General features: G+C 52.7%; 7 protein-coding genes across 7 annotated transcripts; 5 read left to right on the top strand and 2 right to left on the bottom strand.

Annotated features, from left to right (window-relative positions):
* Positions 1 to 436: 436 nt before the first annotated feature.
* BKA58DRAFT_144435 (cyclopentanone 1,2-monooxygenase) lies at positions 437 to 2,632 on the top strand. The gene is made up of 4 exons (XM_046164658.1): positions 437 to 1,029; positions 1,082 to 1,708; positions 1,762 to 2,189; positions 2,240 to 2,632. The coding sequence occupies exons 1-4, from the start codon at positions 754 to 756 to the stop codon at positions 2,580 to 2,582; spliced, it is 1,674 nt and encodes a 557-aa protein (XP_046025959.1). The 5' UTR covers positions 437 to 753; the 3' UTR covers positions 2,583 to 2,632.
* Positions 2,633 to 2,946: 314 nt separating this feature from the next.
* On the top strand, positions 2,947 to 5,560 carry BKA58DRAFT_358486 (uncharacterized protein). The gene is made up of 4 exons (XM_046168713.1): positions 2,947 to 3,564; positions 3,620 to 4,962; positions 5,010 to 5,139; positions 5,189 to 5,560. Exons 1-4 carry the CDS (start codon positions 3,013 to 3,015, stop codon positions 5,231 to 5,233), a joined length of 2,070 nt encoding a protein of 689 aa, XP_046025958.1. The 5' UTR covers positions 2,947 to 3,012; the 3' UTR covers positions 5,234 to 5,560.
* Positions 5,554 to 7,242, top strand: BKA58DRAFT_381884 (uncharacterized protein). Its single transcript, XM_046170051.1, has one exon. It carries the CDS (start codon positions 5,672 to 5,674, stop codon positions 7,025 to 7,027), a length of 1,356 nt encoding a protein of 451 aa, XP_046025957.1. The 5' UTR covers positions 5,554 to 5,671; the 3' UTR covers positions 7,028 to 7,242.
* Positions 7,243 to 7,769: 527 nt separating this feature from the next.
* On the top strand, positions 7,770 to 9,509 carry BKA58DRAFT_410493 (PLC-like phosphodiesterase; the record flags this gene model as incomplete). The annotated part of the gene is made up of 4 exons (XM_046172224.1): positions 7,770 to 7,935; positions 7,999 to 8,100; positions 8,150 to 9,206; positions 9,275 to 9,509. 4 exons carry the CDS (start codon positions 7,770 to 7,772, stop codon positions 9,507 to 9,509), a joined length of 1,560 nt encoding a protein of 519 aa, XP_046025956.1.
* Positions 9,501 to 10,675, bottom strand: BKA58DRAFT_144405 (uncharacterized protein). Its single transcript, XM_046164657.1, has one exon. It carries the CDS (start codon positions 10,303 to 10,305, stop codon positions 9,694 to 9,696), a length of 612 nt encoding a protein of 203 aa, XP_046025955.1. The 5' UTR covers positions 10,306 to 10,675; the 3' UTR covers positions 9,501 to 9,693.
* A 1,974-nt stretch (positions 10,676 to 12,649) lies between these two features.
* On the top strand, positions 12,650 to 14,489 carry BKA58DRAFT_410490 (chitin binding protein; the record flags this gene model as incomplete). The annotated part of the gene is made up of 3 exons (XM_046172223.1): positions 12,650 to 13,498; positions 13,553 to 14,262; positions 14,324 to 14,489. The coding sequence occupies 3 exons, from the start codon at positions 12,650 to 12,652 to the stop codon at positions 14,487 to 14,489; spliced, it is 1,725 nt and encodes a 574-aa protein (XP_046025954.1).
* Positions 14,490 to 14,854: 365 nt separating this feature from the next.
* Positions 14,855 to 15,453, bottom strand: BKA58DRAFT_419818 (uncharacterized protein; the record flags this gene model as incomplete). The annotated part of the gene is made up of 1 exon (XM_046172725.1): positions 14,855 to 15,453. One exon carries the CDS (start codon positions 15,451 to 15,453, stop codon positions 15,085 to 15,087), a length of 369 nt encoding a protein of 122 aa, XP_046025953.1. The 3' UTR covers positions 14,855 to 15,084.
* Between the last annotated feature and the right edge of the window lie 1,556 nt (positions 15,454 to 17,009).

Here is a 17,009-nt window from a genome sequence, read left to right as displayed (position 1 = left end):
ATGCGATCGTCGGGCTCAGTCGGTCCCATGTGATGCAAACTAGTGCGTAGTGATCACGCTTGAAGCTTATTTGCTTACGATTCCGAACACGAGTCATTGACTCTGTCTTTGTTCGCATGTTAAATTGTTCAACTTGGGTAAGACTTGAATTCGATAGTAGTCTCAGAAGCAACTATATGAACAGCAAGCTGTTGTATAGTCCTGACAGAAAGGAGTGTTGATGCAGCCGACAATCAATTTGTTCGAAATACCAGAATCGGTAAGCCGGTATTTTGCTCGGCATCATGTTCGCCTTGATAGAACGGTGTTATGCGGGGTACCGGGGTAGCTGTATCTACCCCGCAAACTAGACATTCGGAGAGCAACCGTCTCGATCGCCTGTGCGTGGCGTAGCCGCGGAGTCTTTCCGCATCCAGACACATCCAGTATCAGGCTCTAACACGCGACATCTCTGTTGATTCCCTTAGAGCGTCCGGTCGGATGGGATACTAGAGAAGATCGGCGTGATCCCGAAATGCTACTGGAGTGTGGCAAAGCCCAAAGGCGAAACGCAATTCGCCCTGGTTATCGGGCGCGACCTGGTAGCAGGATTGCGGATAGCGTGGCAATCATGCAGGATCCGCGCAGGAGGGGTATGTCGTGCGTTGACGTGTATATAGAGAGTGAGTCGCCCACGATGTGTCTATCCAAAGGATCGACAGTAGCTTTTCATTCTCCCAACCTCCTCTTAATTCAAGAATAAATCTTCCCACAATGGTTCACTTCCGGACAGACATCGGTGCGACGAACGAAGCGGCGGATCCGAATAACGAGAATTATGCAAAAGAGCTCGAGACCGATGTTGTGATTGTAGGCGCCGGTTTCGGCGGCGTCTACCTCATGCACAAACTTCGCCAGCAGGGCTTCAAGTGCAAGATTATGGAGGCTGGTTCCAACATTGGTGGTATCTGGCACTGGAACTGCTATCCCGGAGCTCGGGTCGACTCACAGGTCCCCATCTACGAATACAGTATGCCTGAGATCTGGAAGGTGTGTGGCAATCTTGTCGTATCGCTATACGAAGGCTGACATTAGCGGATAGGACTGGAATTGGTCCTGCAGATACCCCGGCACGGAAGAGCTCCAGCGGTATTTTGACCACGTCGAGCGAAAGCTGGATATCAAGAAAGATTGCGCATTCAACACCAGAGTTGTCGAGGCTCAGTTCGATAAACCCTCGTCGAAATGGGTCGTAAAGACCGAAGATGGCCGTACAGCGCGATGCAAATATTTCCTTTTGGCTTTGGGCTTCGCGGCAAAGCGTCATTTCCCCGACTGGCCAGGCATGGACAGGTTCGAGGGCGAGATCCATCACAGCTCATTCTGGCCAGCATCCGGAGTAGATGTCAAGGGCAAACGTGTTGCCGTCATTGGAACTGGATCGACAGGTGTTCAAATTGCCCAAGAGACATCGAAGACGGCCGCCAGCATAACCCAATTTGTCCGAACGCCCAACCTTTGCCTCCCAATGCAGCAGAAAGCTCTCACGAAGGAGGAGCAGGACAGACGGAAGCAGGGCGAGTACCAGGAAATCTTCAAGAAAAGATTAACAACGTTCGCTGGCTTCCAGTACGACTACATTGAGAAGAACACATTCGACGATTCGCCCGAGGAGCGCGAGGCATTCTACGAGAAGATGTGGGAGAACGGCGGTTTCGAGTTCTGGCTGGTGAGCGATACGCATGAAGCTTTTGTGTGAAAAGGCACTTACTGTAATTGCAGGCAAACTACAAAGATCTGTTGTTCGACAACAAAGCCAACCGCGAGGCCTACAACTTCTGGGCAAAGAAGACGCGAGCCCGGATAACGGATCCTGAAAAGCGTGAGATCCTTGCACCTCTGGAGCCACCGCATGCCTTCGGTACCAAGCGACCGAGTCTGGAGCAGAACTATTACGAGATGCTCGATAAGCCTGACAACAAGGTCATCGACGTGAACAAGAATCCGATCAAGGAGGTTACTGAAAAGGGTATTGTGCTGGCTGACGGTACTTTGCACGAGTTCGACGTCATCGCCCTTGCAACCGGCTTCGATTCAGTGACAGGTGGTATGAAGAACATGGGACTGAAGGATGTCGATGGTGTTGAGCTGTCAGAAAAGTGGAAGAACGGTACCTACTCGTACCTGGGTATGAGCTTGAGCGGTTTCCCGTAAGTTCCCAGGAGATTCCAGCGTACTGCAGATACTGACAGAAATGTAGCAACTGCTTCTTCCTCTACGGCGCTCAGGGACCGACGGCGTTTTCCAACGGACCCACGTGCGTGGAGGTTCAAGGAGACTGGATCGTCGATGCCATGGTCAAGCTTCGAGAGCAAGGCATCAACTACTGTGACGCCACACACGAGGCAGAGAAGGAGTGGCGGGAGAAGATCACCGAGCTCTCGGACAAGACACTCTTCCCGCAGACCAAGTCATGGTACATGGGTGATAACGTGCCTGGCAAGATTCGAGAGCAGTTGAACTTCGCAGGCGGGTTCCCATTGTACAGCGAAATGACGCGAAGTGCACTGGACAAGGGCTTCGAGGGCTTCATTACTGCGTAGATTTCCACCGGCGAGGGAAAGGGTTATTTTTGCCTGTTATAATTAATTGTATATGGATTCTCTGCTTTCAGCAACTGTCTCGTTTTCGTATTCTACGCGTCAGAAACTGCATTCAAAGGTGGGAAGTAGGCTTATCCAACGTGACATGTCTTGTACTGCTCGGAAATGCACGTGCAGGAAAGGAATGTAACCTTTGGAAGTAGACAGCATGGCTCGGATATGGGGCATGTGCCATGTGACGGGTGTGGTGGGAGGAGAGGGGCAGCATGGCCTCGAGCTGCTGGCCGCGGAGGAGCCCGCGGGCAGGTGGCCAGATCGGCGTCACATGGAATTTACGCCGACCGACGTCACGACCGGCGGCCTAGGTCAAGCAGCGCATTGCTACCTGCCTTATGGAAGCCGTACGCGCATCTGCCCACCATCCGGTACCATGAGGACGGCGTTCCTTTTTGGTCGCCAATGCTGTCGCCCAGGCCTGCCCAAACTCGCAACCCGCGCCTTCACCCGTCCATCCACCGCCGCCTCTCGTTTCCGCCGACAATTTGCGACTCCAAACTTCAAGGGTCGCACGATACTATGGTCCGGTGCAGCCGCGGGAGCTGCCGGCGGCGCGATCCTCAGTCCACTTGCCTTCGTTGACGTCGCCAATGACAAGTCGGGCCATGGAGAGAAGACGCACGAGGAGGCCATGCTGGAGGCATCGCGGAAGGAGCTCGACGAGCAGGTGCCCCATGCGCTAAGGCACTCTGCAAAGTATAGGCGAGGCATATATTTCTTCATTGAGGACTACATAATCGAGCCCATAGCCACCGGGTTCCGCTTCCTCCACCTCATCATCATCTTCGTGCCGGTCATCGTGACAATACCTGCGATATGGCTTGGTTCACGACAGCCTGATAAAGACAATGAGCGGAGTGGGACACTATGGTGGTATGGCTTCTTGGTCGGGTCTATGGAGAGGGCTGGCGCAGCCTTCATCAAGGTGCGTGCCATTACGTTGGAACCAGGAGATATCAAGTAGACTGACTCTATAATAGCTCGGACAATGGGCTGCCTCCCGAACAGATGTCTTCCCAACCGAAATGTGTTCAATCATGTCGACCCTCCACTCCAACGCCCCGGCGCACACATTGCAAGTCACGAAGCAAACGATCGAAGCGGCTTTTGACGGACAGAGCTTTGATGACATCTTTGAGGAGTTTGACGAGAAGCCATTGGGTGTCGGCGCCATAGCACAGGTATACAAGGCAAAGCTAAAGCCGCATCTTGCAACTTTAGAGGACAACAGCATCGACCGGGAAGAACTTAATCTGGCGCGGCGGATCAAGAAGAATGTCGACGTGACGCTCAAGAGCTCACCCTCGAGGGTACCATCTAGCCACGTTGCCATCAAGGTTCTGCATCCAAACATTGAGAAGATCGTCCGGAGAGACTTGCGCATCATGGGCTTCTTCGCGGCTGTCATCAATGCCATACCCACTATGGAGTGGCTATCGTTTCCCGACGAAGTGGAACAGTTTGGCGAGATGATGAGACTGCAACTGGATCTGCGCATCGAAGCTGCGAATCTCACTCTCTTCCGACGTAACTTCAAGGACCGGACGACAGCCTGGTTCCCGTACCCTTACACTGATTACACCACGCGCAATGTCCTTATCGAAGAATTCGCTCAAGGCATTCCCATGGAAGACTTTCTACAAAATGGAGGCGGAGTGTTCCAAAAGGATATTGCAGACGAAGGACTAGATGCGTTCCTGACTATGGTTCTAATCGACAATTTCATTCATGCCGACTTACATCCAGGAAACATCATGGTTCGTTTCTACAAGCCTGAGCAATTGGACGTCTCAATATTCGCCAAGAAGGAGGACCGGACGACCGGCCCCAAAGAGTCGCTCGACGTTACCGAAGAGGTACTCGAGCGTCTGCGACCACACAAGAAGAACCCGCAACAATGGAAAGCGAAGCTTCAGGAGCTTGACAATGAAGGGTATCGACCACAGCTGATCTTCATCGACACAGGTCTGGTAACGGAGCTCAATGCGAAGAACCGCGCCAACTTCCTTGACCTCTTCAAGGCTGTCGCCGAGTTTGACGGTTACAAGGCAGGCCATCTCATGGTGGAGAGGTGCAGGCAACCAGACGCAGTACTTGATGGAGAAGTTTTTGCTTTGCGCATGCAACATCTGGTGCTCGGAGTCAAGAGCCGTACTTTTGCTCTCGGCAATATTAAGATTGGAGACATTCTCAACGAGGTTCTTTCCATGGTACGAACGCATCATGTTCGCCTTGAGGGCGACTTTGTCAATGTCGTTCTTAGTATCCTACTATTGGAAGGTATCGGAAGGAGCTTAAACCCGAACTTGGATCTCTTTGCCGGGTGAGTGATGTGACAATGTGCATCAAGTCGTCCACTAACGTCGCCAGTGCTCTACCAATACTGCGACAACTCGGTGCACAAAGTGGCTCCTCGATGATTCGTGGAGGCGACTTTTCGATGCTCAAGGTTTGGGTTGGTCTTGAGGCGCGCAGCTTCTTGCAGGCCTCAATTGATACGGTACGGAACATGACACGCGTGTTACGCTACATCACTAACAACCGCTTAGGTCGAGCGATATGTCAAATCCGACCAACTATCACCCAATATCTAATACAAAGACTGGAGGACATCTACTGCATGGAATTTTCTTTGATGTTAGTACTTCCAAACGTGTGTAGACGGTCGTAGCTGGCTTGTGAAAAGGATGCAGGCTATGCTTGGAACCGTGAAGTAGCGGTACAGTGCATCGGTGTCTAAAAGGTAATGGATCTATGATGTACAGACGAGACGGATGCTCTGAATCTGTAGACAGCTTTCATTGTTTGTTTGGCTTGCCGTGAAGGGTACGCGTAAGGGCGACAAGGGTCTCGCGTGATGACGTCACCCTCGTGGTAAACTTCACAGCTGTACAATACAACATCCCTCCTCTAAGTCACACCATACCCTTTGCACTCGGATCAGTTGAAAGTCTCACACACTTGCTTCTTAAGTTGTTCACTCCAACCCTGGAACCCTCATTCACGCGCATATAGTCCTCTTCTGAACAACGATGGAAGCCGGAGCAGCCGGTGTGCTTTACGCAGCCGAGAACCTCCTTGAGGCCGGTGTAGCTCTTGTCAAGGGCATAACTCATCCGACACTACCAATCAAGGCAAACCTCACGCGCATATCCTCCGTCCCACTCCCTCGCTCGCACCACACGGTTTCGGTCGTCAAAGGCCGCGCATACATCTTTGGTGGAGAGACGGAAGCTGGCAAGCTCGCAGACAATGACATGCACGTTGTCATTCTACCATCGAGCGGTGTCCTCGACGCCGATTACACCAAATACTCAGCTCGCGCGGCAAATGGCCTGGACGATGTACCGAACTCGAGAAGGGGACACACAGCTGTAGTTATTGGGGATAGCATCTACATGTTTGGTGGCGAAGGAGACGGTGTAACAGATGAGAGGGGACGGGTTTGGGTTTACGATACCATATCAAACACCTGGACCTATCTTGATCCAGCCGAGGGCACGCTGTTTCCCAGCCAGCGAACTGGCCACGCTTCGGCGAGCTCAGACCTCCCAGGCCCCAAGACGACGACCTACGTCGAGAGGGCACCGCAAGCCCCCGCCGACCCTGCGAAGCACGTGCCCGAGCCGCCAGAAGCAAACTCATACGGAACCATCTTCGTGGTTGGAGGGCGCGAATGCTCGAGCAACAATCTTGCTAACGATGCACTTGCGTTTGACGTCAAGACACGAACGTGGACCAACATACCTTCTCCATCAGGTCAGCCACGGGAAGGTGCAAGCCTGACGCTCGTCGGCAGTCGCCTCTATCGGTTTGGTGGAAAGGGCATCGAGACATTTGCGTCAGGTGCGACCGAGTACGTGGACGCATCACATGTGTGGACACATGCAGAGCGCGGGACTACACCCGTCACTAGTGGGTGGGGCTGGGAAGAAGTGAAGCATAACGACAGCGAAGGTGGCAACGCTACAGCGCCCCAGGCGCGGGCAGATGCAGGACTCGTGGGCGTCACCACAGGCCAAGGGCGACACTACTTGCTAGCTGTCGGCGGAGAGACTGAGAACGGAGATTACCTCGACGACATCTGGGCATTGCAGCTCGCACCCGAGCGCTCCACGGCCGCAGCGACTAAAGATAATATACGCGCAGGTATGAAGAGGGATACGCATGAGTCCCAATGGGCCGAAGCGATATACCGATATGTAGACACAAAAGGCGAAGAGGAAAAGGAGATACCAGGAAAGCCAAAGCGAGGCCTGGGAGCGAGGGGGCACTTCGGAATCGCCAAGGGTACAGAGGTCGACGGCGCGACGTGTGTAGTCTGGGGTGGAGTCGATGCGCACGGCAGTGTACTGAACGACGGTTGGATGATTACTGTTGACAGGTAGTCCGTCACATTGTGCGCTTGTGGATACAAATGAAGAACTTGGCCGACACGCATCTGCGACCAACGATGCCTGACTGTCTAGCACGTGGCAAACCTATGGATCGTCACCACTTCCTGCTCTCCACAATACCAGACTGTTCTTGTCTTTATAATTTTCTGGCTTCCCCTCTTGTGTGTGCGCATGACTTTGGGTCAGGACTTCGGACCTGCACTATCTCAAGCGCCTTGCCGCTGATAGTGCCGTGGAACGGACGCTTGGAGCAAGTATCGGCGCTGCCACGCGCGACCAGGGCAACCGAAACCACAACAACCTGTCGAAGCCACGCTGCACCACATGTCACCGCGCCTTGGTGGTTTTCGCGCATCGCATTGGATGCTTTCAAGCGGAGTTGGTGCCTTGTAACCGTCTTCTTGTGGCCATCGCGATCTTGTTGGTGGGTGGGTACAAAGGTGAAACAACAAAGCTGGCCCAATCAGGAAAGTGGCAGCAACAACACCACCATTACGCCGCTCTATCCATCTGATGAAGCAAGTACCCGCTTACAGCGATATAGACAGCTTTGCAAGGGTTCAGGACCTGTTTTGACAGCCACTAACTACCATCGAGTGGCTGACAGCGGCACGAGGCCTGTAATGACGGAAGGGCCGACCCAGTAGAGTGCCGTTAGTAGACCGGACAGGGCTTGAGGCTTCCAGGCGTTATGCGCCCGTTTTATAAGTCATGGGGAGGATGGGGGTTAAGTATGTTGCTTGTCCGGCCTGGTGCTGTGCGAGCGACTGGACCCAAAGACGAGTTTACGGGTTACGCTGCGGTTGAGGAGCGCGTACAACAGCAAAAGCTGCAGTCAGCTCATTACAATCATTCAGAGAGCAAAGAAGATCCGGAAGAACTCTCAATCATGGGTTGGGGTAAGTCACGACCCAGCCAACTATGCAAAGTGACGAAAAGCGCTAAACAGGCTGCATCAATAGGCGGAGACTTGACGCTGGTGAACGGTTCACCGTTCAGTTGGTCCTTGAGTTACCAACATTCGTATCAAATGGATACATGGACATGGCCAACGATCAATGCTGGTATGTACATTCTCGATTGACAAAAAATACTATCACTGACTACCTTAAGGCCAGGCATCAAGAGTATACGTCGAATTCAGGACGAGTGGAACTACCCGTGACGATGCAGGTGAAGCATACTACAATATCGACGGAACATCGGATAGGTTCACGGTACTCGGACGGAAGCCGTCGAACTATGCACTCACCATATCTCTGGACGACATGTCGACAAAGCAGAGTTCGAAAGGAGCGAAGGTCGACTTAGGATTCCGGCATAATGCCGCTGTGAACTGGATCATGTCCACTGATGAAGCAGGAACCTGGTGGTCAAATAGCGGCAGTTACGCAGATTGGATGCAGCAAAGCATGGGTTCGCTGGCAAACAGAACGCTAAAACACATCTGTATGCCAGGCTCCCACGATGCTGGTATGGGCACGTTCAAGCCTGGTACTATTGGCGCACACTTTGCCAACACTCAAACCCAGTATCTGGATTTCTACCAACAACTTATGGCCGGCTCACGGTACTTCGACCTCCGCCCGGTGCTCTCGAGAGGCGAGTGGGTGGCTGGTCACTACGGCCAAGTCGGTGACATCTGGCTCGGTGGGAATGGGCAGTCCCTTACAGACATCATACAACACATCAACGACTTCACTGCAAAATACCAGGAACTCATCATCATAAACCTCAGCCATACGCTTGACACGGACAACCAGTACAAAGATCTCACGCAAACGCAATTGAGCGACCTCTTTACGACTCTAAAGCGCATCAACAATCGCTACACCGTCAGCAACCCCGGCGCGGCCGATCTCTCCACACACCGTCTAGGTGACTTCATTACAGATCGCGCCTCTGTTCTCATCATCGCGCAGATACCAGATGATGTAACACTAGGCGACTTTGCAAACCAAGGATTCTACTCGGGCCGCAACTTTCCTTTCTACGACGAATACAGCAACAGCAACAATCTCGCCACTATGCAAAGCGATCAGCTAGCCAAGCTGAAGCTGAACCGGAATATAGTCGCGGAACAAAGCCAGAGGAAAGACATGTTCCACATTTTCTCGTGGACATTGACACAACAACCTGAGGATGTGTTGATCTTTGATAAAGCCATCATGTTCGTTTCCCTCTATCCTTTTCTGCTTAAATACACAAGCCCTCTCCAGACACTGACATACCATATAGGAACATGGCGGCTTCCGCCTTCGACGACCTAATTAGCGAGACGTGGAATGCTTTCACGCCGCAAAGCTTTCCAAACGTACTGTTTGTAGATAGTCTAGGGGTGAGAGAGAAGAGTGTTGTTTTCCCGTTTGATAAGCCCAAGCAGGGATTACCAACGAACTCCGACATCGCTGCATTTGCTGTGGCGGTGAATAATGGGATTGCGGGGAGGAATGGGGTTGTGACTGGGAGATGACGGGGAATAGATGGAGATAGTAAGAGGGCTTTGCCACGATCTAGGGGATATGAGTATTTGAAATATCGCACGTGTGATATATCATGAACGATCTCAATTTCGGCTCCGCTGGTTCTCCTGATGAAACTCGGCTGTTTAATGATCTACCCAGTCGACATAAGATGCTGAGGATCAGTATGGACGCCTAGTACGCCACACAACGTTGTTGATTTCGTCGGCCAATGCTTCGGCGTAGAGATCGCTCGTTCGCCTGATCGAACCGGGCTACCGGTGCTGTGGGGAGTCGGCAGGTGCGGAAAAGTGGAGGTTTCAAGCAACCAGATCTTGTTCCGTTCCAATTGTCGCATAGCCTAGCACTCGGGGTGTAGGGAAGTAGATCAAGGTCGACTGTATTAGACTGTGATGCAGGACGCGCATGTAGCTGTGTATGACTGGCAAGAACACGCTGTAGATTGCAACCATCATCTCGCCGTACTTTTCGTCGGACTTTCCTCGCATGCTCGGCTTGATGTGCGCTATGAAGCGAGATGGTCGCAATGAAAGTTCTGTTTGGAGGCGCAAAAGTCGGCCAAAGAGCCACAGTGGATTCTGACAAACGAAGTGCGCTCTCTTCTTCATCGCATCTCGATATCGATTGGACGTTGCAATGATCTACATTTGGAATATTGATCTTGGTTTTTTTCGTGCAGGTACCCGTCGTGGAGGATCTACAACTGATCAGCAGCGGGATGCCAACCCTCTGTGCGACAACCAAGTGTGTCGTTCGCGCAGGTTGCCGATGCTTGCAAATGTGCATAGGGCAATGTTTGGTTCGACCTATCGAATAACAGCCTAGGAATCGTACGACAGAGGTGTGTGTTGGCGGAAGAAAATATCTGTGTTAGTGGGGAGAAAAGGAAGGTGTCTCCTAGCACGTTAGATGATCAGTCGGACGCCGACCCCTGAGGCAGTCAGTCATGTACATGGACTTTCCAAAGCTGCAGCCATCATGCTTCGCCTGCAATACGAGTACTTGCGGAAATACGGCATGCGCCAAGTGCCATGGGATAGAGCAGGTGCTTGTTCTTGCTTAGCAGGAGTAGCGATACGGGTGGTGGGCGCCTTGTTTCTCCACATAGTTTGCTTGGCTCAAATGCCCCTTGAGGATGCTCGACCGGACGTAAGAGCAGAAAAAGTATACATAACGGCAGTTGCTATTAACTATTCGGATAGTTGACCGTGCTACCCGGCTTTGGCCATTGGTATCAGGGTAGATTACTAGCTCCGAGGTGGAGTGTCTGAGTCGGACAAAGGCCAGCAGTGATGCTTGAGATCCCCGCTCGCGCGGCGTCGGGAAGCGGAAGCTTCGATTCGCGACCGGTAGCTTTACCAGTGGTCCAGTCGCAGTGCTGGCCGCAAACGATCCTCGCAGCCGTTGAATGCAGTAGGTCTAGGATTTGCTAAGGATCGGTCGTGCTGTTGCTTACTCCTCCGCACGAGAAGGGTTTGTCTATCGCAATCTCGTTTCGTCGAGTCAAGCGATCGGAACGAGGCTGAAGTACCTAGTCATCTCAGGAAAAGCTTGTCTCGTAACAGAAAAGCAATATATTAAAATAGACTCGGCCTTTATTCCTTGCGATATTCCCGAGAAATATACAGCTCCATTGCTGCATGCCATAGTGGAGTGGAGGTTTTGGATATGCTGCCTGAATCAGACGTGCGAGTGGTTAGCTGCATGAAAACGATGAGGGATACGAGGTCTTCCCGTGCCCCTTGAATCCAATTGCATCGTCGCAAAAGTTCTGTGTCCTGCGCGGCTTGCAACAGTGGTTGCGTGCTGCACGCCACCATCATGTGGCATGAATTTTCTGCGCCGGCAGACGGCAGTGATTCGCGATGAGTATCGATAAATCGAGACGTGTGTTGGCGGAAGCAAGCATGCTGCTGAGGGTGGGAGCGCTTAGATGGGCCTCGCTTGACAAAGCACGTGATTGGCTCATCTTGGGCATCGGAAAGCCCACTTGACTCCAATTTTCCTCGGAAGTGCGGGTGCCTGGGCCAGAAGGGCCAGAAGAGACACTCTCCACCGCAGCGGAATCGCGCATCATGCTACCTTTCGCGGACGAAACTTCATGCAATTGCACGGCTGTGCGATAGAGACTCGGATTCAAACGACTGCTTACATGATGGCTTGTTGGTGATGCCGGGTGGATCTCTTAACCCGAACAAGCTCCCTCCAAGAGATGTAACCGTCGGTTAGGCGTGCTCGGCAGCTGTTGCCAATGCGCCAGTGCAGGTCGATGCTTCGTGGCTCAACGCCATGGCTGAAGGGCCGTCTACTGCCAGACCGATAATGGAAGACGTCACATCGCCTCGCCCGCGGGGTCCCTCCAACAGCTGAGTGATAATTTTCTAGCGTCTCACAGCAACATCATCGCAACATGTTGAACAGCGACCGCGCGAAAGCGATATGCGCCAAGCGACTGCATAGTGACAGGCGACAGTGGAGAACGACGGCTTGAATCACTGATTGTTTCGAGCAATTACCGGTCGACAGCCGTCACGTCAGAGGCGTTCAAGAATAACATTTCGGTTGGCACAGATAGCAAAACACGTTTCAAACGGCTCGGATCAACTATCACGTTCTATTTTCGCTCCACGACGTGACAGCAATGCGGTTCCTGCATGGCAAAGGAGCGCGTGCCACCAACAACCCATGAGGAAAGCTCCCAATCGCGCATCATGTCCGCCCGAAGCGAAGCCGGCGCCGCGGGTCGAGAGCTGAAATCCGCCAGTTCCAGGGGCCCGCGGCACACCAAGCTTTCTTTTCTACGCTGACCAGCATCTGCAGGCAAGAGTCGAGAGCGCTAGTCGTAACGCGAGTCAACCTTAGCACCAGGCCTTTACGGGGATTGCTGGCTAACCGTCGATCATTTTTGCCCTTCATAAGATGAATCTACCCGCATGCCGTGATGACTTTTCTTGGTACCTTCTGTTCGAAGTCCTAATCTTACCTTCTTGTGATCCGTCTTTCGTTCCGGTCCAAGGTCCTCCAGTGTGTCGTCGGTATAGACCACCACTATCCACTCGCTCATCTTCCTTAATCCGGCTATCAAAACAACATTTAATTCCGTAATTCGAACCAACCGCATTCTTACAACATGCACTACTCCGCCGCTCTCGCTGCCGTTGCAGCCATTACTCCTCTCGTCAACGCCCATGGCGCCGGTTTGCCCAACATCATTGGCTTGAACCCGAGGGACCTCCGGGCTCGCGACCTACTTTCTCGCACTGGAGCTCGATTCACTGGAGTTAACGAGCTTCTGCAACCCAAGACTCAGGTCAAGACCAAGGTTGTGGCCCGTCAGGATGACCGCCAGTGTGGTGCGGGTGTCGGCAACTGTCCCGCTGGTCAGTGCTGCTCAGGTGCAGGCTACTGCGGCACAGAAGATGACTACTGCTACTCTCCTGGATGCGACTACGAGCACGGCTCTGGCTGCCCCGAGAACGCCACCCCAGGTGGTACCAACACTTCTTCTATCGCCCGTACCAAGGTCGGCAATGTCCAGTACGGTGGCGCTGGTATTTACGGTTGCACCACACCCGGCACAGTTGCCATCACCTACGACGATGGCCCCCAAAAAGTCTTCACCAGCCACATCCTCGATGTTATGGCTTCCTACAACGCCAAGGCTACTTTCTTCATCACTGGAAACAACATCAACAAGGGACAGATTGACATCACTCCTGAGTTCAGCAGTGTCCTCAAGCGCATGGACTCTGAGGGCCACCAGCTTGCTTCCCACACCTGGACCCACTTGGACCTGAGTGCCATCTCCAAGCAGGATCGTTACAACCAGATGATCAAGAACGAGATGGCTCTTCGCAACATCGTCGGCAAGATCCCCACTTATATGCGTCCCCCGTACTCCAGCTGCACTGCTGAGTCAGGCTGCGAGAAGGACATGGCTGACCTCGGTTACCACGTCACATACTTCAACCTTGATACCGTATGCACTTCCCTGATCGCTTGAAAGGGGTTCAATTGCTAATACTACTAATAGGATGACTATGAACACGACAGCACCACCCTCATCCAATACTCCAAGGATGTTTTCCTTGGCAACGTCACAAGCGGTCCCGCCGCCAGCAACCAGTGGCTCGAGATTGGTCACGACATCCATGAGCAGACTGCCATGAACCTGACCGAATACATGCTCTCCACCCTCACCCAGCTGGGATACAAGGCTGTCACCGTTGGTGACTGCCTTGGTGACCCCAAGGCGAACTGGTACCGCACTGCTGGCGGCGCTGGCTCTGGCAACGCGCCTAACCCCACTACCTCTGCCACTGCTCCCGCTGCCACTGGAACCAAGCAGGTTACTACTGATGCTACTTGCGGTGGTACCAAGGGATACACCTGCTTGGGATCTACCTTCGGCAACTGCTGCAGCTCTGCCGGTTACTGCGGTACCACTTCGGCCTACTGTGGAACTGGCTGCCAATCTGGATTCGGTAACTGCGGCAGCAACGGTGTTGCCCCTACCATCACGAAGGCTGCTACGCCTACCCAGGCTGCTACCTCCAAGGCTCCCGTCGCCTCTGCTGCAGGCAAGGTTTCCACTGACGGCTCATGCGGTGGTGCTTCTGGCTTCACCTGCGCTGGCTCGTCTTTCGGTAACTGCTGCTCCCAGTACGGCTGGTGCGGAAGCACTGCCGACCACTGCTCCACCGGCTGCAACTCTGCTTTCGGTACCTGCTCTGGTACTGGAGCGTCCGCCACTAAGCAGGCCGCCACCACTACCTCCAAGGCTGCAGCTGCCCCCACCAAGAAGGCATCCACTGACGGATCCTGCGCTGGAACTTCTGGCTTCACATGCTCTGGTTCTTCTTTCGGGAACTGCTGCTCCCAGTACGGCTGGTGTGGAAGCACCACCGGTCACTGCGGTGCTGGCTGCCAGGGCACTTTCGGTACCTGCAACTAAGTTAACCAATACGTGACTTTCCATTTCTGTTCCGTTCGAAGTAATCTGCCCACACGAGGGGATGATCTGTACATTTGTATCAACATAGGGCGGCGTTAAGCCTATCAATGACATGACGAGGTCAAAAAAGGAGCTAGTCTACTTCTACAACTGTGTTCTCATATAATGAAACTTTTACATTTCGTTAGGTTAACACTACTGCACAACCCTGCATACCAGGTACTGCGAGTAAGCTGGGGATGAGGAGTAGACATAGAGATTCGCGTAATAGAAGCATGAAAACGATCAACACACAGTCAACATTCAGTTTCTTACTTGCAATTCCTTATTCAGCCACACGTGAAGACTAAAACACCTAGGACAACTTTGGCTCGCTGTCATGTTACGCGTTCACAAAGCAAAGAGACCAAGAATAGTTGAGCTGGCCAGCGTTTTCATTGAGGAGCGAGTGTGTTTAAACTACCACCAAGGAGATACATGCAAGTCGCTCGTGAGAGCCGTCACCCCAGTCTACACCAGACACTGCAGGTCTAATGTTGATGGACCACTGTCACTCCGAACACTCCATCCCTCGATTCGAAAAGGTTTTCGAGAATGCCAATCGCCTTTGCCTACTCAGGGCAGAGGTTGTTCTCGGTCAAGAAGTCACCGAGAGCGTCGATGCATCCAGCGCAGCCGCAGAGCTGAGTCAAGTCAGTGGGAGTGGGGATTGGAAAGACAATAGGAGGAAATACCGAAGGAGCACCACCGGAGACACAGGCCACGACTGCGGCAACGCCAACGGGTACGGTTGCAAGCCCTGCAGCAATGCAGACACCAGCACCAATAACAGCAGCGCAGTCGAAGATGCTGCAGTCGGCTTGCTGGGCAGCGAAGGAGATGACATTGGTCATCTGTTGGCTCTCACGCTTGGCGATGGCGTTGGGAGCTGCGGCAGCGAGGCCGGCGAGGGCGGCGATGGAGATGGTGGAGAAACGCATGTTGATGGTTTGAGGGGGTGTTGAGCGAAAGATTGGTAAAATAGTGAAGGTAATGATGTTGTGATGTTGAAGCTTGGTGAGTTCTTCCAGGTCGACTTCTGGCCACTCTTTATACTTTCTCGTCCTCGAATCGTCCTCTTCTTCTCTTCATCACTGCTGACTTCGACCGATCAACTCTCTCGGCCCTCCCAGACGCACACAAAGTTATCACTGTCCCAAACTGGAGCATTGTCTCGGGGTTGAGTGCTTTCCTGAGGCTATTACCACATCTTAGTCTGTCGTTTCGCCCACTCAGCGTTCTGTAATGGCTCACCGCGATGATTGAATGGCATTGATGAGGTTTGCACGGTGTTTCTTGACTGGTAATGACGGTGGTGGTAAGCTGATCGCATAAGGTGTGGAGGTATTCGGACGTCGAGACGCGGAGACGTTGTTCTGGGCGATGAGTATGTGCATGCATTAACCAGCATATGATTCTCGCAGAATAGAAGTACTGTGGTGATTCGTCGTTGTGATGATCTCAAAGAGCTTGGCGGGACCAATGTGGTGAAGATCTTCAAAGGTTACACGACAGTTAATATGGCTATATTGCTATGGCTGGCCCAGTGAGACACTTTACTAACTTCTTCTTCAGTACATCGTATGCCTTACATCGACCTACGCTAGAGGCGCTATTTGCCCCAAAACGGTTGTGGCTGGGGAAACGGCTACTCAAAGCGGCCGCAGTAAGGCTGACCGCACATGCTGGCTGACCACTGGTTGAAACCATTCGCCAATATTCGGCGATCGAAAGAAAAAGAGACGCTTGGTTGTCTTGGCTCTCATGCAGCCCGCGACTACCCGCAACGGCCTCAGCCTCTGCCGTGATTCTAATCAAAATGCCGATCCCGTCGATACAGACCAACATCATCGGTTTCTTTCTGTAGAATGCTCGTATAGAATGCGACTTCGCCCTTGGCACGTAAAGGAACGAAAGAAACCCTCTCTCTTGGCCGACATTGCATGTCTCGAACCAAGGTAGCAAGCTACATGGTCTCACTGGCCGCCTAAACCTTGGTGAGCATATGAGGGGAAGAGCCGTGTAGATCTACCTTGGTGAGTAATAGGGAATGGCAAGTCCCGATGTCATACGGTAGTCTCTAGTCTCGGAGTAGTCAGAACTACTGTACTCGCAGAATGAGCAGCCCCACGTGTTCGGCTCGTCGCACACATCCTATGGTCCATTCGACTCTGTATCCTAGTCAACAAGGTGTAAGAAGCTGGGGAATCAAGCAAGCTGACTTATGGCGCTCGGTCCACAAATAAATAAGCATGTCGCATGCGAGAATACGACCTCGGGAAAGCACACACCTCTTCTAGTCAGCACGTACCTGAAGCGGCCAGATAGAGATGATCTCGGAATTGCAGAGATTTGGGTATCCCGAGGATACAGTTCTTCAACTGAGACGAGTGGCAACATCGCTATACTGGAGCCCCACCATACAACCGTGCGCCCTTCACCCTCCTATGTTCAGCTGTATTCCAGAAGGTCTGCATGTGAAGAACAGCCTATGGAC

Source organism: Alternaria rosae (genome assembly GCF_020736505.1).
Source record: "Alternaria rosae strain MPI-PUGE-AT-0040 chromosome Unknown BKA58scaffold_4, whole genome shotgun sequence".
Classification (NCBI taxonomy): domain Eukaryota; kingdom Fungi; phylum Ascomycota; class Dothideomycetes; order Pleosporales; family Pleosporaceae; genus Alternaria; species Alternaria rosae.
Note: the sequence above shows the minus strand (reverse complement) of the source record. Positions and strands in the feature narration are given on the sequence as shown.

What these genes read in the sequence shown, in the direction of transcription:
- BKA58DRAFT_144435 (XM_046164658.1), top strand. Translation starts at nt 754, where the DNA reads ATGGTTCACTTCCGGACAGACATCGGTGCGACGAACGAAGCGGCGGAT. An exon ending in GTATGCCTGAGATCTGGAAG is followed by an intron (nt 1,030 to 1,081) that starts GTGTGTGGCAAT and finishes ATTAGCGGATAG; the next exon opens with GACTGGAATTGGTCCTGCAG. An exon ending in ATGAGCTTGAGCGGTTTCCC is followed by an intron (nt 2,190 to 2,239) that starts GTAAGTTCCCAG and finishes ACAGAAATGTAG; the next exon opens with CAACTGCTTCTTCCTCTACG.
- BKA58DRAFT_381884 (XM_046170051.1), top strand. Translation starts at nt 5,672, where the DNA reads ATGGAAGCCGGAGCAGCCGGTGTGCTTTACGCAGCCGAGAACCTCCTT.
- BKA58DRAFT_358486 (XM_046168713.1), top strand. Translation starts at nt 3,013, where the DNA reads ATGAGGACGGCGTTCCTTTTTGGTCGCCAATGCTGTCGCCCAGGCCTG. An exon ending in AACTTGGATCTCTTTGCCGG is followed by an intron (nt 4,963 to 5,009) that starts GTGAGTGATGTG and finishes TAACGTCGCCAG; the next exon opens with TGCTCTACCAATACTGCGAC. An exon ending in TGCAGGCCTCAATTGATACG is followed by an intron (nt 5,140 to 5,188) that starts GTACGGAACATG and finishes ACAACCGCTTAG; the next exon opens with GTCGAGCGATATGTCAAATC.
- BKA58DRAFT_144405 (XM_046164657.1), bottom strand. Translation starts at nt 10,305, where the DNA reads ATGCACATTTGCAAGCATCGGCAACCTGCGCGAACGACACACTTGGTT.